This window comes from Lepisosteus platostomus, chromosome 2, assembly GCF_059453375.1.
Source record: "Lepisosteus platostomus isolate fLepPlt1 chromosome 2, fLepPlt1.hap1, whole genome shotgun sequence".
Classification (NCBI taxonomy): domain Eukaryota; kingdom Metazoa; phylum Chordata; class Actinopteri; order Semionotiformes; family Lepisosteidae; genus Lepisosteus; species Lepisosteus platostomus.
The window spans coordinates 30,372,151-30,395,691 of record NC_142612.1 but is presented as its reverse complement, the minus strand read 5'-3'; the positions used below and the strand labels follow the sequence as shown (position 1 = coordinate 30,395,691).

At 38.3% G+C, this 23,541-nt stretch overlaps 1 protein-coding gene across 2 annotated transcripts in view; it reads right to left on the bottom strand.

Annotated features, from left to right (window-relative positions):
* Positions 1-153: 153 nt before the first annotated feature.
* The window catches only part of itgbl1 (integrin, beta-like 1), a 110,190-nt gene continuing 86,802 nt past the window's right edge, over positions 154-23,541 (bottom strand). The window contains exons 9-11 of one of the 2 annotated variants that reach the window (XM_088604683.1): positions 22,674-22,820; positions 16,675-16,788; positions 154-743 (exon numbers count right to left, since the gene is read on the bottom strand). In XM_088604683.1, the coding sequence (XP_088460809.1) occupies positions 655-743; positions 16,675-16,788; positions 22,674-22,820 (350 nt within the window). In that variant the 3' untranslated portion in view covers positions 154-654. Of the gene's footprint in view, positions 744-1,308; positions 1,414-16,674; positions 16,789-22,673; positions 22,821-23,541 lie in introns of those variants that run through there. The other variant, XM_088604691.1, reaches the window with a different exon arrangement.

Below are 23,541 nucleotides of genomic sequence, written 5' to 3'. Positions count from 1 at the left end.
GGAACAAAGACAGGAATAACTTTGCACCATTTCCATGCAAGTACTGTTCCATTCAGCACAGTATCATTAAAATAATAGCTAATACTCTAATACCAACATATACAGAAGGAATGGGTCAGTTTGAATAGAGTCTGGTTGGTGGATAATGAGAAGTAGACAAAAAAACTTAAATTTATTACCTTTGCACACATACTGTATACAGCATACAAACGCACACACCACACAAAAATGCTTCTCTGTTTTTGTTTTCTTCATTGTCTGGATTCTCTTCATGATATGTCACCTTCTTTTGTGTAGAGTTCTAGAAAATGTGAGGAATCTTAAATATAAATATTTTTTCATACATATAGTTGTACTGAAAACATACAAGGGGTTACACTGTAATGCGGCTAAAAAAAGAAAAAAAATACAGGATAACCGTTTTTGCTTCCACGGTTGTTTTACTTCAATACAACAATATAGTTTTAATAAAGATCATTTGTAACCAGTATTTTGAATGCTGTTACACACGTGATATGCAGAAACCAGAATGAAGAATTCTATCCAGGTTTTGAATGAGTTTTCTCTTCTATGATTCTCATTATCTGTTGCTTTTCTATGTACTTCAGCAGCCTTTAATAATACAACTCAGTCTTTTGAAGCATCCTTGCTTTGTTAGTACTCTGCTCCAACCCAGATCTCACACGCATTCCCAGTCCACCCTTCCCAGCAGTCACAGTTTCCACAGTTACACACCCCATTTCCTGAAAAGACAAAAGGGGGAGAAGACAACGTACCACTGATTTAGAGGTAATTCAGCATTTACAATATATACATACAATAATGCCTATCAAATTCCAGTCATCTGAAATAAAGAGTGTAGGAATTACGCATTAAGATGATATTTTCATTATCACACTATAGTCAAGTAATTTGGATTTACTTACTTTATGACACTTCATGGCCGTTTTGATTGTTAAAATGAAATTGTTATTTTTTTATTTTCAAAAGGAAGTATAGCATTATACTGTGCAGTGTTGGAGGCTTTTGATTGTCCTGCATCACTAAGATACCATGTCATTCATTCAAAAGCTCAGAATACTGCTTATCTGAACATCACCTATTTCTGTCCTGGGACTCCATTAAAGAATAAGAGACAAGATAATCCAAAGCATTGGCTTTTTCCACTAACAATGTACACAACTGATTGTAGTCATGACATGACCTAAATGACTTCTGATATAAAAACAAAATGTCATATGAAGTGCACAGTTGACAAAAAACAACTGCCAACACAAATACCACCCTAGATCTATCACTTCCAGCATGTCACCTTGGTGTCTTCTTTCAGACCCCTCTAGAATCCCAGTTCTTTCATGGTGTTTCCCTCTCTGTGAAGACACCTCTTCCTTCCCAGTTGCTCTTCTCTTGATTCTACTTACAAGTTACACTTTTATTAACTTTGTCTTCATTAGTCACTAAGCACTGCACATTTACTAGATCTTCTCATTCATTCTTCATTTTGTGTCTTCAGTAATCACAGAATACTAGAGTATTCATCCCATTTAACTGTCCCCCAGTTATTTGACTTCACTTCATTTGTCACTATTCACTTTAACACAACCTGGCACTAGGGTATTCAGTCAGATAACCTCTGTGTCACCATGTCTTGATGTTTGCCTCACTCTTATTCTTTCAACTCAACTGTTCACCAAGACCCAAATCTTCACTAACAAGTAGTCTCTTCTCATCACTAGCTCCCAGCTGATCCTGTCTGGCCAGCAATGCCACTCTGTAATCAACACCTGTGACCCCGATACAGTAGGTAATGGTTTACTGCTTTCTCTCTCCCACATTCTGACAGATCGCCCATCTGTCTGCTGACACTAAGGCCCAGGGGGTACTTGGGACTCAGATTTTGCCATCTAGACCTCTCACGTTTTGTTGTGGAGTGAAGGTAAACAGCTCCTTGCCACACGATGCCCAGACTCATCCAGGTCCGGGACCATTGCCTCCAGTCATCCCTGGATCAGCAGGCCAGCCCTGTTTCTCAACAGTGCACTTGAACCCCCTTTGAGCCTAGAAAACTAGCTACTGTGCAGCCCACCTGTCTAGCACCTGTGACGCCTCAAGTAAAATTTAAACTGTATTTTAAACTATATTTTCCTAAGCATCCCTAGCTCACTCAGTCTCACAAACCTGAAAGCCAGTACAATATGTTGCTAAAGATCACTTCTAAAACTCCTAACAAGCTGGAGCCCTGACATAGACTAAAAAACCTTTTCCTACCAACTGTTCTTGTAAGCTTCCCAATTAGCCCAGAGGAGTGACTAATTCCATGCAGAGCCTATCTTGATAGTTTCCTTCACTCATGTGGAATTTCACTTTCTCCAAGTGCTAATTAATCAGACCAGCTGTGTCTTACTCTACAGGTTTCTCTAATTAACAGGTGGCTTTCCCGCAAAGCCACCTATCACTATATTTAAACCTAAAATTAAATGTCTTCAAAAACTGTCACTCATTTATGCATGGAATATACCATTTATGTTGCCAAAATGTCTGTCCATTAGATAACTATTAACAATATTGAAAAGGTTATGTTGTTTCTTTTACTCCTTGCAGATCACCTTAAATGTCTATTATTTATAATAATGATAAAAGATAAATATTAAATGATTTATTAAAATACTAATAAAAGGAACTGCCTTAACTGCCCACAACCATTATCCACACGAGGCACCATTTGTTCCACCAAAACCTGCTGTTATCTGTACCTATCCAGCTAAACACTAACAGTGCAGTGTACATGACTTTTCTGTAGACATTTTAAATTCACCCAGAGGGCATCTGGTTTGTACAGCAATCTTGTGTATTGCAATTCATGCAGAAAGTGCCCAGCCATTTACTTTGCCAAAAGAGGAAGAAGACTGACCGACAGTTGATCATTCCAACTTTTACCTCTCCCAACCATGATTAAGCTGACCTGTCTGTCTGCTTCCTTTGAAGGAACAGAGAGACTCAGAAATATTCCCCCAATTCTCACTGATCAACTAATTTCTTGCCATCTCTCTCCTTTTCAGATTTTCAGATTTTGTTCCACACTTTTTCTGGAAATTGTCTCCACATACCAATCTCTTTAGACCTTTTCTGCCACCCTCCCATTTTCTTTTTTACTCCTTACCCCCAGACTCCTACCCCCCCATTCCCCCACACACCTGATGAAAGTGCTACAGCCAAAATGCTTTATCCTTTCTTTTCAGCATGGAATTCACCTCAGCTTACTCTTACCCAAAATTTGGGTAATTGTATCTGTCACAGTCCTGTTTGTTTCCAAAGGTTGCTGTTCTACAGTAAAACTATTAACTATTGTTTTGGGATAATTAGCACACTATCAAAGATAGTGAATAAAATGTTGTTATTTAATCTGGAATTTGCATCATATTTTATTTCAGGGCCAAAGCAAGAGAAGATTTACAGTAATTGTGATATGGAATGTCCAAGGAACAAATTTATAGGGATCAGCAGGATTCTCAGTGAAGCACCCTGTCAGTGGTTTATCAACATATTGTAAGCTGTCTTTATCATGGCAACATCTTTTTTTATATTTCACAATGTATTGGTTTCCAGTCTGGATGTATCTTTGGATTTTGTATGAGCTGGGAAGTGGAATTTGGCATGCTTATCTAATCTAGTATTATCTAGAAGGTCTGAAACTGGGTTATACATTGTGGCAGGCAGTAAAAACTGGATATAATCAGGCAATGACCATATTACATTTTAAAATATTTATGTAAAAACCTACTTCAAAGGAATAAATAACTGTGCGTATTCAATAATTTTGTGATGCTACATGTTGCTTGGAATATTGATGTTGAACCTTGCCATTAAGATTCATATGCATAAGGTATCTGAAGCATCCTTCACATTAAAATACATTATTTTTCAAAGCAGAAGTATTGTCTTCTGAATACTTTTTAAGTAGATTTTGTTCTTGCCCATTAATTTTAAACAAAAAGATATTAGCTCTATGAAACATATAGAACCTTAATTAGAAACTTCTTTGATAGCCCCACTATAAAATAAAGTGAAGCATAACTGTTGTAAGAGATGTATCTGGTTTGTTACAGAGCAACATCTTGGCTAGTATGGGTCACTTTTGGGTTAGAATTAAAAGGCTCATGCAGTATATACCTGTCAAGTCAATATAATATTAGCCTGCAAAGGAACAAGTAAAGGTTTATTCCATGTTGAAAGGAGAAGAACAGAAAAACAACATTTCGCCAGTGTGAGCACCAACGTTGTTTCATTCCTCTCTTTTCAGTATGAAAGTTCCTACGCACGCTAAAGCAGCTACGTACTTGAACTACATAATATTAACCTGTCAAGATTCCCAAATGATTAAATATGATTCAATCATTTTCCCTAAATTTGCATTTTGGAGGGTGATTTTAATCAATTTATTAATACAAACATTCATCCATCTTCTAACCACTTCATCCAATTCAAGGTTGTGAGGGAGCCAGAACCTATCCCAGCAAGCAACAGGCAAAAGGCAAGGTACTGTACACCCTAGATGGGAAAACAGTATATCACAGGGAACACAAAGACACAAACACAGAAATGTCCAGATTCACACCAGGGTCAATTTTCGTAGAAGCCAATTAAGCTTTCAGTCTTTTTTCTTAGTAGGCCTTTGGGGTACAGCTTTGGCTTTGCCACTCCAGTCCTTAGGCAGCTTGAGGTACTGGGGACAAAGAGAGATGCTGCTGTAGCCTTACGCTGACAGTCGATTCTCTCGGATGGGTTGACCAAATTAACATTGAGCTGAACTGGGACACATTCTGTGCACAGGGTGGTGACTGCTCAGTTGGGGCAAGTCACACAAGAAAGAAGAGAAACTCGGTTTCTTGTTGCCGAAAGTTAATCCATAATGTGATCAAGCGGAAGCATGGTGGTAGCTAGCTGGTTGCAAGGTTCTGATGTAGGGTAGACCTTGGGCAGATATCTGTCTTAACGTACAGGCTCACCCTCTAGGCACGTGGTTCTGTTGTCAATCAGCCAAGTTGGTTCAGAGGAGAGAGGGGGTGCAGTTAGAGGTGATGCACTGCTTTTTAACTGGGGAAGATACGGTTGGTGATTGGTCATGAAGTTACCTGGTAGAGTGGGTAACTGCACCTTGCAGGTCCCTGATTGGTTGGACAACCATGTTGGATGATTGACCACGGTCTGTGGCTTTTAGAATTATTTCCAGATGTGCGTATGTTCCTCTGCTAGACATGAAGGCACCAGCAGTGAACATCCATCTTAAGGGAGTATTGACTATGGATCTAGACTTTCCTAGGAAAGATTCTTATACAAGAGCTCATCTCCCTCACTTGCACACTAAAGACCACTAGGTCATCCTGTGACTGAGACCACAGAGAGGAGCCTCTTTGGCTAAATTACTGTGACGGGCAACAGGATATTTGGTCTAGGCACACAAAGATTGTTAGAAATACTTAACATCACTTAATTTTGAGTTAAATAGTAGGCCTTGTCCCTACAGTGTGCACATACTCATGAAATGAGTATGATATGAAATTTGTAGTGGTTAAGGATGAGATGATTACCTACTGGAAATTCCGATTCTATTCTTGCATTTTCTCTCCTTTACACATAAAGGCCCTTGGCTGCTCATGGCGCTGTGTGCATCTTTTCTAGCACTCACTTTCACTTCATTGCAGATGGATGTGTTTCCCATTTTGTGCTGCGGGGATTTTGCCTTCATTGCATTCATCTCTCAAAAGCAAAGACTGGAGTTGTTTTCTTGACTTTACAACTCCAACTCACCAGTGAAAACACGTGGCTGTGTTACTGCCATATCAAAGCTTTTCTTTCAGTTCTCATAATGTTGTCTAGGAACTCCAAACAGCTGTATTAGTGTTGTCTCTCCTTTTCTCATCCTTTCTATCTCTTCCTATTCCCCTCTGCTCCACTCTTCCTTCCAAAGGTTATAGTCTATATTGTATATGTTGTTTTGTCTCTGTCTTTTCCCCAGTTCCCTTTCATATATATTCCCCTTGGTTGGTGTCCAACTGGTTTGGTGCCAGCCCTCTACTCTTCCCCCATCCACATCTTCCAGATGCATACATATCTCGTAATCTGGTACTTATTTTGTGGGCTCAGTTCAGAATACATCTGTTATACATACAATCCTTTGGGGTCACCTGACTTGCAGTTGCCTGGAGAAACTGGGAGTATTTTTATGAGGGCTCCAAGATTTCCTTTTGGTCCATCCTCCTTCATTTCTAATCACGATTGCAATTATTAATTACTAATGATAAATCATCACTAGTAATTAGTCATCACTAATCAAGATTCCAATTATTCAATCATGTCTTTATCTCTATAATTCAGAAGCGTCTCTGTTACGGTGCTTCATTATTAATCGGTGCTTCATCATTAATCATTCGCTGAAACTAATGCCAAGATTCCATACTTCCTCACCCTTTGACCTGATACCCCATGCTGTTTCTTCAGCAGGCTTTCCACAGAGCAGTCTTACCGCTTGTAATCCCAGACCTCTCTCCTGCTGTCTCACTCTCGCCATTAATTTGGCTTCATCCCTGAGTAGCTTCACTCATATGGGATCCCAGGGCTTGTCTCAGACTGTCCCCGCGCCGCTGCTGAAGCAGTCTTCATTTCAAGTCTACTCCTACTTGGAACCCTGGACTCTCACTTCTGCTGTCTCACTCTTCCCGTTAAGTCAGCTTCATGCCTGAGCAGCTTTACTCGTCCATGATCCCAGGGCTTGTCTCAAACTGTCCCTGCCCTGCCATCAATGCAGCCTTCACTTCAACTAGTTCTCTTGACGCAATCTTAACCAGTCTGGAACACAAGACTCTCTCCTGCTGTCTCTTCTGTACCTGGTGCTAGTCCTGAGCAACATTACTCATCCGGGATCCCAGGGCTCCATGAGACTGCCTTTACCCCAGCTGCTGACTCTCCCCTTTTTCCTTTTCCCTGCTTCACCCTCTTACTGATGTCTCTTCCTTCCATCCATGGCTACTTTCCAGCCTCCCAGTGGAACCCTCCTTCTTCCATTCCATTCCCCGGGCTCTGACTGGACCTCTGTCTACATCTGTGAATGGTGATCTTAGGCTGCCACGAGAGGAATGGAGACCGGAACCCCGCTTCAGACCCAGTCTCAGCAGGTGATAATATCGGCTCAGTCTTTAGCACGCTTCTGAAGCCTCAATAGCGCATGCTGGCCTGGTCTCGGGAGGAGACACCCCGAAGGGCTCATGCTCTGTACAGTCTGGCATTAACGTAGACCACCCCGGCATGAGTGTCTTGCCCGGCCTTCTTGCTGGACCTCTCTGTCTTTCATTGCACCCTGGAACTATGCACAATACCAGACCTGGGTGGCTCTCCACATTTCTTCTTCCTTTTTTTTCCCTTCCCAGGGAGCCATGCACTGGACCCGACTACCTGGAGGCTCTTTATTTTTTCAATGATCGAGCACCTCATATATCAGATCCAATACCAGGCTCCCTTTTCTCTGTACTGTCTGGTCGGGGCTATCTAAGCACCACCAGCCAGTATTCAATCGTCCACTTCCAATTCCCTCAGCATGCTCTGTCCCTTCACAGCTAGGTCTTTTTGGGCATCTGTAACTCCATGCTTGGATTCTGACCAAGTATGCCACCAGCAAAACAATTTTCTCATCTGTTCCTTTTAGCAAAGAGGTAGATCTCTTCCTGCTTCCACATACAGAAGCTATTCTGCTGGGTTGCTGCAGCATCTTCCACGGCCCACCACTTGAGTTCATAACTCAAGATAGTATGTGCTGCTCGTGGCACTCACTGATAGTGCTGTCACCTGATGACTGACTTGCTTTTTAGCATATGAGTTGCACATTCACTTCATTCAACATCAATGTTCATCTGGAACGCAGCATATCTGAATCTACTCATACAAACAAGCTCAAGCCAGAACCATGCACGTCTCTTACTTGCTGCATATCTGAATCTACTCAATCAAACAAGCTTAAGTCTGCATCAATCATTTGTTTCATTTGTTCCTGGCAGCACACATGTTGCAGCCAACTCACCTTGCTTAGTTTAGTATTCAAAATCTGTTTCTGTGTTTTAGGGATTCTTTGGGAGAATTCTTTGGGTGTGATTTCTCACTAGCACATCATTTCCTCAGCCAGGCAAGCTAAAACCAAAGTATTAAGCATACTATCCTTTATATTAGTTGGTACTGTAACGCTTACGGCCGACAGGCACTGTGTAAGAGCCGGCGTACCAGAGCGGGTGACGTCACCGCCCTTCCCTGTGATAGCAGGACCACAGCTACTGGGCTGTGGAGAGATCTCTCTTTAGCTCACGGGGCTAGGTCGCTGCAGAGAGACGCGGAAGTCCCGGGTTCGAGCCTCCAGTCGGGATGGGGCCGACCAGATGCGGCAAGGGCGCCCGCCTGAGCCCCCGTTGCGTTACATTGGTGTCAGAAGCGGGGCGGGATAGCCCTTCGCCGGGGACGGCGATTTAAGCGGGGGAGAGTGTAACGCTTACGGCCGACAGGCACTGTGTAAGAGCCGGCGTACCAGAGCGGGTGACGTCACCGCCCTTCCCTGTGATAGCAGGACCACAGCTACTGGGCTGTGGAGAGATCTCTCTTTAGCTCACGGGGCTAGGTCGCTGCAGAGAGACGCGGAAGTCCCGGGTTCGAGCCTCCAGTCGGGATGGGGCCGACCAGATGCGGCAAGGGCGCCCGCCTGAGCCCCCGTTGCGTTACAGTACATTTTGTCATTAGAACCAAGCAACTGAACTACAGTAAACTGTAGAGGAAGAAAAATGACAACTGTTAACATACATGGATAAATAGTACCTGCATACAAAATCTTTGTATAATATACCACATATTATATATTTAAAAAAAACTAAATTATTTGCCATTCTAGACTAAGAACAGAGCCATATGTCCAAGAGTTGAACTAAGCAGTAACCTTAAAATTAACCTAAATTAAAAACATAATTACCATTTAATATAATGTAGGGCAAATTTAGATTTTCATTTACAGTAGCTTCATGTCTGCAATGTTAAAGTGAAGCTTCTTCTAAAATTTGACCCTGTTTCCTGTGAAGATAAATAATATCAATAAACCAGAGCTGAAAAAAATTCTAAAATGAAAATAGTAGATATTTTCTCAAAATGTTCTTTGCCACAGGGCTATTCTCGGTACTTTGAATCAGGTATTGAGAATGTCACAATTTCAGTCTTAATGAAAAACATACCTATCCTCTGCACTAACCCAGACTATAAAGTATGCTTTAAATTCCATTGATATTCTGGCTCAAAGGGTAGAGTCATGAATTTCTAAACATTATAAGAGCTTTATAATGGCTGTATTTCAACTGCTAATAAATGATGCTAAGAAAATAGAAAATAAAACACATTTAAAAATTATGTACACAAATTAAATGTATAAGTCTTATTCAAAACCACTGTGAAGTGTAATTTCAGACACTGCTTGACAATGGAAAAGAAAAGAGTAGGTCTGTGCATGTGTTGGTCAACATTCACAGAGTATATTTAGCATACAGGCCTGTACAGGCCAGCATACTGTTTTTTTAAGATTATGATTTGTATATTGCTGTATGTAAATTCCCATTTTTTGTAGAAACCACAACTTTATATAGCTTCTCAATCTGTTCCATCCATGCGTTTCTCTTCAATTCAATCAGATCTCATAATTCTAATTTAAATTACATTTGTTAACACAATGGCTGATTTTAATTGCAGAGGATATTTTTAATATTATCATTATATTAAGATTATATTCTTATTTTTATGATTATAATATAGAAACTGTGAATTCGTTAGCAAATTTAAAAAAAGACTGCTTCCAGAAATAAGATTTAAACCATATTTGCCATAGAGCTCTTAAGAATAAATGCATTATTAATCAAGCCAGTCCCGGAAAGGGCTATTCCAATTCGCAAAGCACTCCGGATGTTCCCTGACCCTAATAACCTTACCTTGACACATTACTTGGATAAGAAGTCTAATCCCCCCAGGTTATAGGTCTAGGTTTGTTGTCAATCCTTATAGTAGCTTGATGTCATGCAATGGACATGCCTAAAGGCTAATTCATTTCCAAATTAATTTTATTCTCTAGTGGTTGATGATACCCCATGTAGTCATAGGAGGCAATACACCAAAATTTAAATAAAATTAATAAATTATGCGTACTACAGAGTTTGTGGATATGGCTGCAAACAGGAATTCAAGTGCAGTGTTTATGTTTTTGTGAAACATAGGATGAATACATTCCACAGCAAATGACATGACATCTTGTTAATAAGGTAACCTGCCTAAACAAATTGTGGATGCTTCTGGTGACTTGTGTTTGCACATCTAATCCATACTCCATCCTCAAGAAGCTAGGGTGGGAACACCAAACAAGACAAATCTCAGGGCGGGGTTATTTTTTGTTGTGTGGCTTCTTGTGCTTTCCTACAATGACAATCCTATTCATCTTTTTGGTTATGCTCTTCTACAGTTCGCTATGATATACCGTAACTGCATGAGGCACGTGGATTTCAGCAACGCAGAATTTATTAATTCAGGTGGGTAGCTGCGTCAGCATGCGTAGGCTGTAAAGGAACAAGTAATAGGTTTATTCCATGCTGAAAAGAGAAGAAAGAAAACACAACGTTTTGGCCCTGGAGCCTTCTTCAGGTGTGAGCCTTCTTCAGACTTTATTAATTACCAACATTATTGTAACTACTGTACACCATGTGCTGAAATAATGCTGTTTTGATTGTGTCTTTTAGGGCTATCATTTCTTTTTGGTACCAAGGACTGTGTACCAGACTTTTATTTTTGCACGCCAGATGGTAAGACACTATGTTACCTCAAAGATATTTTGCTTTTTTGTTTCCATTTGTTTTTGATTTGTTGATACATAGTCCTCTCCTAAACAATGGTGCTACACAAATCATTTTCTTTCATGTGATTGTGAGACACATCTAGCTAGTAAATGAGCCTCTCACTGCCCCCTGGCCAAATACCCACTACCCAGGATTTGCATCTCAACGTGGTCTTGTTTTGTATTGTAATGAACACTTCATGTTCTGTGTTAGCGATGTGGGGAATGACAGGCTGGAGAGAACTTTACAGGCTCACCAACAGTTTTATTGTCCTTTTCATTATAGTAGGCCGTGCTAATCACTGATCTGGGAAGGCAGAGAGGGAAAGTGCAGGCATCCACTGGATGCAGTGGAGGGATTCATGTTTATTTTAGCTGATCACTGTTATGCTGTAGCGTGATGGTTGGTTGAGGCCCAAACGCAGGTTCCAGTGTGCTGTTAAAGATGTTAAAAGAAAAGCGGTGAATGGCTTGGTCAGGAAAAACAAGGTAGATCTGATGCAGGCAGTGAAAAATACAGTCTGTGTGGAACTCTCTTAGAAAAATAAGCGAGGCTCCCAGCTGAAAAAATAAAAGGGGAGAAGCTGGCGAACTGACGCTGTAAAAATGATTCAAAAAAGGGAAAAACAAAAATAAGGTGAAGAAACATTGAATTAAAAGAAGAAACTTTTCTAACAAAGTGAAGCGAACAAAGAGAAGCAAGTGCTCGCACAGAGGTTGAGGCTCTAATAATGGAGTAACGGTACAGCAGTTTGAGGTGATTAAATAAGATATGTAAATACGTTGATTGTGAACTAGATCAGGTGCCTGATTGAAAAATGCTGGCTTAATTGAAAGGTTGCCCTGATCCAGTTTGAGTGGGATGTTGCGAGCTTGTGGGAATGTTTTTGTTGCCTGGGGCAACAGCAGGCCACGAGTAAGTCTCGGCCTGGATATGACAATTAGTTTTTTGAATACTGTTGTTTGTTTTATTAGATAAATTTATTTTACTTACCTTAAAGCCAATGCATTATTACTTTAATTATCATACTGTATGAGGGAGGATAGCTTGTCTATATGCGAAAAGACAAATTCCTAATGCAAGAAATTGTATAGGGCTAATAAAGTGATCTATACTGTAGTAAGTTATGCAACATAATAGGGGTAAACTTGGTGATGTCTGCTATAAAACTGTCAATGCTAAATCAGTTATTCCTATTACTTTAATTTTAACACAGCAAATATGAATTCTGAGCAACTGAACTAAATATTTCAGATTTAGAGTATTTTAAGTTCATTACATCTTACTCTAGTAATTCCTTACAGTGATTAATCACTTCACTTTAACACAGGTTTAAAGTTGAGGTTATGAATTAGTCTTTTGATTCTAGGACCAATGTAAAGAAATGCTCTAGTGGATCATTGGGAACATGTGCCCATCCATGATCCTGAGCCCCTGTCCTTCATATTTTATATGTGACTGCACTAAAGATCATATAAATCTTGACAAATTAATTGATATGACATTGAACGCACGGTGTAAATTAAAAGCAAAATTGCCTGTGTAGCTCTATACAGTATATACCCAAAATATAAAATATAAATATAAAATACCCTATTAAGAAGACTCCATTGATTTAACAGAAAATGGGTAGCCCCAAATTAAGATAAGCAGTTTAAAAGCCTCCAAATTAACAAAACTGACATAGTTCTAAGTGTAAAGAAACTGTTATTTTCCTTTGAAATCAGCCAGAAGATATTATTTCCACTCCCACAGACTCTTGGAGATGTTAGTAATTGTCATCTTTCCCCCCCTCGTTCCCAGATTACAAGCTGTTATTTTGTTCAGTCTGTCATCGTCCCACTGTTCTTGGCCCTGCTGGGTTACATTTCAGGATCCAGGCAGCAGTACAGGCACTGTAATTGGTTCAGCCCCACATGTTGACCTGCTGTTACAGTGAATAAATGTCAGACTCACTAATTTAATGGAACAAATTTAAGAGCAAATTTAATGAGGAAAAAGTTGTGTTATTTATAATTTAAAAATGCGAAGCAGTCAGTATATCTTAATACATCTAAAAGTCCTTTTCTGGAGATGCTTTTTTAAAATATTTTGTTGTAGTGCATTATGAAAAACAAAATATTTCACTGAGAATCTGGGCCACTGCTAAACATGACAGCCAAATTGGAGTAGTTTATTAAATCATCCAGAACACTGAAGTTAAGTATTTTTCATGTAATTCAGAATATTATACTATTTCTAACTGCCATCCAATTCAGGATCACGGTGAAGCTGGAACCTATCCCAGCAAGCAACAGGTGCAAGGCAGGGTACGCTCTGGACTGGATGCTGAGATGGCAACAACAAGCCAACAAATTGTTTTAAAAGTCCCCCTTCTATCATTATGCTACCGGCACAAATTCAAAATGTTCTTCTCTTTCCCAGACCTCATCAAACTTTTCATGGTTTCCCTTGTACACCTTGTAGACCTGGGATTGTCAAAATAAATGCCATACTAGAAGAAGTCCTTGAAGTTGTTAGCTATGCTGATGCACAAACTGCTGTGATCTACAGTAGGAGTGGCTAGTCAGGTTTGTACTGTATACTGTACAGTAGTTGTCACTGTACAGTAGTTGTACAGTAGTTGTGCAGAAAAAAAATCCCTAACCCGATCTTTCAATAATTGTGCTTGGAAATTAGTAGCAGTTCACGAACGGCTCCACGTTTTTTAATAGTGGTGCTAATATTCTTACTACTATTATTTCTGAAGAGGCAGTAATGGCCAATCTCTCCAATACTGTAGCTGTGGTGTGAGACAGCATTTCTAGAGCATGCAAGGACTCTGCTTTCACTATCTCAGTATCTTTGCGCTGCTTCAGGTAGATCTGTGTGCATGTGCACACTTTACTTCTGTACATACAAACTCACAAGCATGGTACACAGAAAAAACAACAGGCCAAACAGGCATGGAAACAGTTGTGTACGATTGCTCCTATTTATTCTATGCACAAATACAAGATTACCATAAGACATCTTGTTACCTTATTTATCCAAACACTTTTATAATAATTGAAAAAAATATGTGCTTCTAAGCTGGTTCAATATTTTATATTGAAAGGGTAGAAATAAAAAGGAAAGTACATCTAGTGCTATAAATATAAATATAAAGTTATGCTGTGAGTCAACTATAATTTGAATAGAAACAGCGGACTAATTTAGACAACAGCCTGGATTTCAGATGTGTCATGGAGGATAAAAAAATGTTTTGTAAAAGGTTAAGTAAAGATCTCCAGCACATAATGATGGCATAAAGACACAGGACAGAGAGAGATTCTCTTTAGGAATAATCTGTTAGCATAATTATGTTTATCGGTACTATTTTCTGTCTGTGCATCATTTTATTGAAAAAATTATGAGCTGTAAGATAATAAAATGTACTGTATTTTGAATGAATTACAATGTAGCAAAAGTGGGCTGAGAAGCCTTTAAAATTAGTCATTAAAAATAAGGTGTCTGAAACAAACCAGGAGTTACAGTATGTAGTTCTTATAAATGTTACGTCCCAGTGTGTGGTCCATGTGTGTTTTGTTGCTATGTTCCACACTTCCTGACCTTGATTGTTCTCCCTCCCCATTGGTCCATCATTACATTATTGTTTCTGTGTGACGTCATCATCAGTCAGCTTCTCGGCCAATCAGAGTGCAGCTTATTTAGTATATTAGTTGGAGGTTTTCTGAATGAAGGGGCCTTTCGTTTGACTTTGGTTCCGCTTGGCTTAGCTTCAGTTTTGTTTCGCTTTTAGCTTTTGCTTTGGCTTTGTTCGTGTGCGTTTTTGTATAGCTTCAGTTTTGTTGTTTTTGTTGGTTTGTGTTAGTCTCTTTGTACTTTCATTTGTTTGTTGTGTGTTTATCCTTTTTTTAGCCATTACCTTGCCCAGACATATTTTATCAACCTCTGTGTTCTTTTGTACCCTGTTACTTGTGTCCACTCTCGTTTTCCCTTTGGTATTCATAGTTCACTTGTGTATTTGTGTGAACTTTTGTGTATAGGGTTAGTTTAGGTTGTTGGGTACATTCTACACACGTAGTTGATTTTTGTATTAGTAACACTAGTTTAGTATGGGTGAGTGCCATTTGTCTTGTATGGTTTTGAGTAGTCAGTGGAGGTTAGCTAGGGCGTTTGAAGACGCCGAAGACTGAGTATTTCGGGTTTTCTTTGTAGTTAGGTCAGCTCCCCTCACTTTCTTAGCCAGCTCCATTTTATTTATTTTCTTTTCTTTGGAACTGCTCTAGTTTCCTCTCCCTGTGTGTTATTGTGTCCTTTTACAAACCAGTCACTTATTCACCTTAAAATAATCACTTTTTCACCAACCCTTGTTACCACGCTTCCCAGGTCCCTCACCAGAACCCACCTGCATCCCAAAACTATCCCAAATGTTACACCCCTTTACCCCCAGACACTTGGGGTCATAACAATAAACCTGCCATAGTTTTGCTACTCAATGTTTTTAATTAGAAACTATGCTGCATTAAATTAATCTAAAGCCATTGCTAATACATTTAATTTTCCACATCACTCATCAATTGAACATATAATGAGAATAGCTTGCTTCAGAGAATCCATGAAATTCCTGAATGCAAAAATGTTGATTTTGGTGCTTGCTTGTACTAATATAAATCAGCATATATAAACAGTGTATCACTCTTCTTCAGAGAAGGAAAGTTTTACTTTTTTCCCCGGTGAGACATTTATTTTTCTGATAAGTAGCTTGTATTCCCTAACAAACATTACTTGATTTTAATGAGACGCATTAAAATGATGTAGCATACAACTGTATTTATAAATATGCTAATTAGTGACATTCAATAATTCTTGTTTTTATCCCGTTGTTTTTTCATTATGAAATATCGCAGTTATGTAACTCTTTTAAATGTTTTAGAGTCTTTCATTATTATTTACCAGACATATTCAGCAAATGATTTATAATAATGATATAAAAATAATGTTTGTGATCACATTAAGCGCTCAAGGAGCTTATTCTTATTTATAATGTTTGTTTTGCCTTGACCTTTAATGGCAAGTCTTTAGTTAAAGGACGTGAAAGAGTTAATTTAATCTTTTCTGAAAGGTTCATACTGTTTTTGCCTTTGGCACCACCTCCAAATAAACATTCCTGCACAGTGTGATGTAATAAACAGTTATGTGATATAATAAAGTAAATAAGGGAACTGGAGATCAAAGTCAGAATGGTTACACATGCAGTTGTGGTTAAGAACAATATGTATTTAGTTAATATGTCTGAGGAAACTTAGTTTTGGTACAGTATCTCCTATTTGACTATATTTTTGGTCATGTACCTTAAAATAAAATGTAAAATGGTGTGCGTGTTTGACATGCAAACTGCTAAATGACAAAAGATATAAAACTCATCATTCTGTGAATCATACTGTGTAAATTGAACAATGATGTGATAAACATATTGTAATTCACTGACGTATAGAGCAGTAGGCAAAAAGGTTTCTACAGCCTTGTTTGAAAAATGGGAATGTCATGATTAGAGAAAATTACATTTTGCTTCACACACATTAAAAAATCTATCCACTAAATAGATCTCAATTAAACCAAAACAGGAAAATTTTGCTGTCTCTGTTCTGTAAAAGTCCTGTTAATATTTTTCTGTGCTCATAACACCTTGTATTTTTTCTTGCAGTGTCAATAGATTTGAAGCGGATTGTGATCCAGATTATAACAACTTGTAAAGGTGTCGATAGGTGATTGTACACTTCACTTTGTTCATTACCTGTGCAGATCAGCCCATCTTGTTTGTCACACTCTCGGTCATCACATTCGCAGAATTCTCCTGATATGTACCATTCCCTGGGAGAACAGATACATTTCCCACAGTGACAGGAACCTGAAATCGTAAAATGTTAAGAATGTGACATTTTATACAAAGGTTACGTTTTTGATATATGCTGAGCATCAAATGAAATTTATCACTTGCTTCTTCAACACATTTGCAAGGTTATTATCAGAAAAAAATGACATTTTATTGAACAGATGTGACACAGGTAGATTCACTATGCTGATTAACGTTTGTTATCATCAGGGTAGATCAACAGGGGAGCTAGTGTGAATGTCACAGTCTAGTAGTTCATGTGGCCTGGGATTCAAGCAATATAAGCTATACTTCCGCTCATCCCTCAGATGTTGAAAAGTCCTCATGACTGGGAAGTGTGGTTTCCACAGCAGAACAGTCCCATTCTTATTTCCCAAGAAAGCTGCCATTAAAAGAGCAACATAAAGATGTCCATTTTCTTGTTGGAAGTTGTTATGGATGTGTTTGCAACAAGGGCAACCTAGAGATTCCAGAACTAATCAATCAGAAGTTAATCAATGTAGTGTTGTGTCATGTTGCCATCAATCCTTTGTTGCAACCTTGCGTTCCTCACGCACTGGAGCTGGCAGCATGAAAATCGGCCCCAAGGACAAATATCATTGTGAGAATCAGTGTTGTGAGTGATACCGTTCCAGGGTGTGGCCTTGCATTGACAGAGTATGTTTTGCTGTTACAGCTTGCTAGGTTAGACTCCAAACAGCAAACAACAGTGGACTGACTTAATTTGGCCTCCAACATATCACTTGCACAAAGGCATTGTTCTTCTGAGTGGGGAGGCATATGGTTCGGTGTTTTTCGTTCTCACCAATCAGGTTTTTTAGTCTATGGTTCAAGTCCTGGTCCTGGAGGATCCTGATATTTGCTCATACCAAGTTCCTGACCATAGTTTAAATAACTTCAGATGTCCCCTCATTCAGGGGTGTTGCCTGAAATGTACTAAAACACAAAAAGGACTTTGTGTGAGTGCCTGCTACATTTTTATTCCCTCCTGTGTCTGTTCATCCTCAACTGATCACCTAGTAACAGCTGTTTAGTCAAACATACAGTAATGACAAATAATTTGAGGAGAGACTACAGTACTTCAAATTCTGTGTTCTTGAATTGTTGGAAACATTGCCCTTGAAGTAGGGTGTTTTTGAAACTCAGGAATGAGTGCAGAAACAAGTTAACCAATAGTCTAAACAAGCAAGCAGATCAAAGTCATCAATTAGAGCTTGGCTGGAATGAAAGCTAGACGATAGTTGTAGTTGTCTCTTAGGAGCACTGTGGCCTTGGGACCTACAGATTTAGTGCTTATGCTACAGTAAAAATCACTAGAATGTATCACAGTCAGTCACGAATGATCAGTTAATCAAAATAATTTGAATAACATTACAACAATATCCAACATTAATATACTTTATTTATACATATTGTACATGCATAAGAACACACATAACCAAAGTTTCTTTTGATGGTCAATATATAGTTGAAATTGACAGTAAAATCGAAAGCATCATGGGTAAACAGTTGAATAGCAAAAATATAATTAGGAACAAGTAAAAGTTACTGTAATTCCACACTGAATGAACAACGTGGAAATAACACAAAGTTTTGGCCTACTTCATGTGTGATCTCGAATTAACGTTTACTCATTCCTTTGCTGTCAACACATGCTCACCCATTCAAAAGCATAGTTAAATCTTGAACAGATGACTTCAATGTTTAATTAATGATACTTGTGAAAGCTAGAATGTCACGTCAATGTCATACAACCCAGTATAAGTGGACCTTTTGTAAGATGACTTCTTACATTGAGTTGTACTTTTACGCAAAAAGATACGATTTTGTAGGCCAATGAAATCTACAACAATATACCAACTCATGCTACTGAAACCAATACTGTATATCATATTTTCCAAAAATCTAACTCTGTGGTGGCTTTCTACTAAAAAAAAATATTTTGGAAAAAACAAATATGCTGCCTTGACTGCTGATTCTGTGTTTTTCAGATTTTCCTCATATTTCCTTCTAGTTGCTCACTCTAATATAATATTAAGGGTTATAAAAAAGGGGAAAGTCATAAAAAACTTCACTGAAGCAACACCTGCTGGTGCCAGAATTGCTTTTAAGATTGCGTACTGAAATTAGAGATTGCTTCCCTGTTCATCTATGTTTTAGACAGTTTGGAAAAAGTAATGATTGCCTCCAGTGTGGGAGCAATCAGTTCAGGATTTGTATAATTAATCCTAATTGAGGCTAATGTAATTGGCTTTGATAGACCCACAAACAAAACAGGTGCTCTAACCGGCCACACATGCTCATACAAAAATCTCCCTGTAACCTTTCCTCCTGATTTTAAACACCTCCATCTTTTGAAGCATCTGCCATTGATTTTTGTTTTTCTTGTTGTAGGGGAGGTATTAAGCCTTTAGAACTGCAGCCACGCACACAAAACAAACTCTAAATGGACCCCCTTTCTCAACATGTCTTAATTTTACACAATGATAAACTAAATTGCAGCCTTATTTGTAAAATTTATTGTTGTGTTTTAAAAGGACATTTATAGCAGCTGGATGTACTGTTAGAGTGGTATTAAATGAAGTTTGCTGGCAGTCAGATAGATGAATTTCCCAATGTCTGCCTCTTATTCAAGGCTGCCTGAAGGAAAATATGCCATTCAAACCTTTCTATTTTTACCTGTGGTAGGGACTTCAAAATAATGGTTGTGAAAGGTGTATTACTGCTTTCATTTTACTTGGTTTATGTAATATACCCAAGGAAAGCCATCAGTGGCAATCCTATTTTATATACAGTATATATAAAGCAATAAAGCAATGGATTTGTTATTGTGCTGTACCTGCACTCAATGATGTTCTACAAATCAGTTATTTTGAGGACAAATAACTACCCAGTGCATAGACCTGTAAATAAGATTTTTAAGCCTGAAGTGCACAATGCCTCACCTGTCAGTTTCACTGCATTTTGTAGCATTAACTTGTTCCACAATATATTTCCTCAGCTTTCAAATGCTTTTTAAAGAAAATATACTTGCCAGGATTGTTACAGTAGCATTACAGACTAGACATAAACAACAAGAGACCCGGGAAGAATATAAATTCATCAACAGCAATCGCCACCCACTCACTCCATATTGTTTCAAAACTTTTCTCACCAAGTATTTTCTCTGCTTTACTTCTCCTTTGAAAATTCTGTGCTTCACTCTTTCCTCAGACTGCCGGTCTGTACAAGTATACACCCAGTTTAGATTCTTATCCTCGCCTGCTGCTCTCTTTTCATTACTCCAGTCCAGTTTGCTCTCTTGCTCCCCTTACCCTGCTTGTCCCCTCTGCTTATCATATGGTGGCTCTCTGTTAGTAACTCTTCTAATTCCTGGATCTTTTTACTGTATTTTACTCCCTAGTCTCCACGTGAAACCAGTTCTCTGTGAATATGAAGATCATCTCTGACTACCTTCAAATGCGTCCCTAAAACTGAGATTTTGTGATCTTTTCGTCTTAAATCAGAAGGCCTGCACTACTTCAAATGGATAACAAACTACAGACAATTTACAAGACTTGTTTTTTTAACTCTCTTCTCTATATCAGGCAGGGTCCATGAGTGTACATCCTTCAACTCATTTACTATACTGTAGATTGCATTTGTTCTTCTTTCTACTTGTACTGCAATCAGTTTATACAGCACAGTACTTCAAAGAACTCTGTCATTGAGCTCTCTCATTTCTTTTTTACTTATCAGCAAATATGTTCTTGAATGTGAATTGCCTAGGATCATCCAAGCAATCAGAAAGTAAATAATAAATGCAAATAAAAGTCAGAATTCTAACACTGCAAAAAAGCACGTGATCAACCGATTGTCTCAGATCAAATAACTATGGGTTTCACAGAGTCTTGGCTTATGGTATGTTTTTTTGGGGTTTGGTTTAGAGTATATTATACTTTGTACAAAACGTAATACAACCATGAGATACAGTATGTCAACAGTAATCTGTGTAGAAAATGAATGTTTCCAATGGAGGTCCAATGCTTGTGATAACGGTGCTGTTTACGACTGCAATCACATTTTCTGATGAGCTAACCCTGCTGGCTCTTGGGTCCTGGGATCACTTCTAGACTGGGTGTTCTTTTTCTGTATGTAGTTTGCATGTTCTCCTCGTGTTCATGTGACCTTTCTCTGGATAATATCCCATTACCTCTACTGTATACAGTATGTCCAGGTCTCAAGCCTTCAATTACAAGTACCCCTTTTTTACCATAGACATCTAAATGCTCATACATGTTGTGGAAATTAATTCAAATTAATTATAAATAAAAATATTGCCACTGAAATCCCATGAGAAGCTTAAGAGGGGTGCAGATGTCTGAATAATATCTACAGTACATGAAGGCTCTCAAAAGATTACATGCAATTGGGCTTCAAAAATAAAACTTTCAACAAAATCAATAAAAGCTACAAGGTAGTGGTAATAGAAAATTGGTTATGCTGTTTTATAGAATGAATCTAAAAACATCTAAAATGTCAGAAAAGGAGTGTGAACCTTATCAAATATCCAACGATTCTGCACTGTTCCTCAAGTACAGCATGAAGATGCTCAAGATTCCATCCAGTTACTCAACATTTTAAGAAACTTTGTCAAAAAAGCTCATTTTGTGGTTTCCTGCAAAGGTTGTTTTAATTTTAATGTTACTGATCCATTCTGCAACAGATTTTACAGGAAGGCCTTCTAAAATATGAGATCACCTAAATCTGATTTCTTTTAGTTTAGATATATACATGGATTAAAGCTGTGTTAATTAAAACAGCTTTGGGGGCCTTATTTTTACTAGGGCAATACCCTACATTCCCTAAAGTACTACAAATATCTGCTTCATCTTAAAATCTTTAAATACACTTTAATGCCTATAGGCTTTTGTGAAGCTTATCATATATATGGTGACAGTGTTATATTTATACAAAATGAAAAAATGGTTTTTCTGCCCTTCATATCGTAAAACGGGTTCTTACCCCAATCTGAGCTCCTCAAAAGCAATAATTTAGAGGCCAAGATAATCATGTTCCTGATTCAGAGAGATGAAAAATATTACATGCAGTCATTGATACCTTGATATTGATATATTTAAAATACATTACACTAAACAGCAAAGCCATAAAAAACATATTCTTGTCACTTCTCATTTTGTGTTTTTGATATAAAGAAATACAAGAATTAAACCAGGAACAAAAAGATAATAATTATCCAGGAACAAGAGCAGACCATCTGACGTTAAAGGCTGATATAGCTGAAGAATTCATTTAATTTAAATGGATTTTCTGTAAAATTCTAGAGTGTAGAAGAGCAGGAAAAGTAGATTTTTGTTGCTGTGATTCAATATTATTCACGCATAACAGCCAAGTAATACAGTATATGCTGTACTATACATGCTGTATAAGACTTGTGCTTGTCTGAATATTCTTCAAAATGAGAAGTTTCAACTATTTTGTATTTATGCAAGCAGCAAAAATCTGGTATTAATAATTTGCTTCTCTTGCACTTATAGTAGTTTGCAATAGTTCTTAGATTTTCTTAAGATCTCCTCAATTGATATGAGGCTACTTGATGGCCCTTATAATAAAATCCTTCCAAAATGCTGAAATTCAATTCAGCTTTAGACATAGGAAGCAGCATCTGAAATAATAAATAAAAAATAGAAGCCCTGCATTTTTACCATTGCTTGATATGACATTAGTGAGACCCTAGATACTGTATATAAAAACATGGGCATGAATGAAGTTGAAATCAAAGTAGGATCTAGAAATGTATTATGACTGATCATATCAGATAACCTTTCGAACCTTTGAAGATGGACTTTGTTAAGAACACCCTTTTAGTTTTATTTTAATTTGTTTCAGTTTGATCTTACCTTTCCCATTACACATGACCCCATCTGACGTTTCACACAGGCTCTTGCTCTCCTTATCCGTCATGTTGCAGCTCCGAGGAAACTGGCACAGTTTACCAAACCAGCCATCACTGCAGATGCATCGGCCACAGGAGCAGAAGCCATGCCCTACAGTACCATACAAACAGCAGAAATGGATTAGAATTGAGGTCCACAACCCCAGTCCTCCTGGAACTGCAAGGGCTTTTAATAGACAAATGGTGAACAATTGGAAACACGTTCGCTTCTGCCAATTATGCAAAAAAAAGTAAGAACCAGAGTTGCTGATCCCTGTGCTAGACACACTGTGTACCAGTCCTCCTGTTTTCTTTCAGTTTTGCTTTTCTAAAAAAAAAGTGCATCTGTCTGATTCATGCAAGTCTAATTGCTCAAAAACACTTCCCTTGACAATAAAATAGCTTTGCAGAGTGACTCCTTCATCAAGTGAGAGAAGGGGGGAAAAAAGCCCAAGGGATGAGCAATCCTTGAAATGCTTAAAAGCCAATCCTGGAGCACCTTAAACCTACCATAATCAGACGCTTGTTAACTTCACTCTTTTATCAGAGAGTTGTTTGAGTCCCGCTTCAGTCATAGGGAAGAAACGTTCATTGGAATTCAGATAACAACAGGGTTATTATACCATCTACTGATTCCTCTGCCTTTTGGTTTTAGAGTATCTAATCTTGCTCTATAGATTTAATTGAAGATGAATAAGTAGAAGTCTAAAGTGTAAGGACAATGGGGTGTTTCATGTTAAAGTAAACCAATAATATTAAAGGTGGCAGATTTTCATTAGTTACAATTGATGGAGAAGGTGGTGAAAGACTATCTGCTGTGTAAAAGCTCTGTG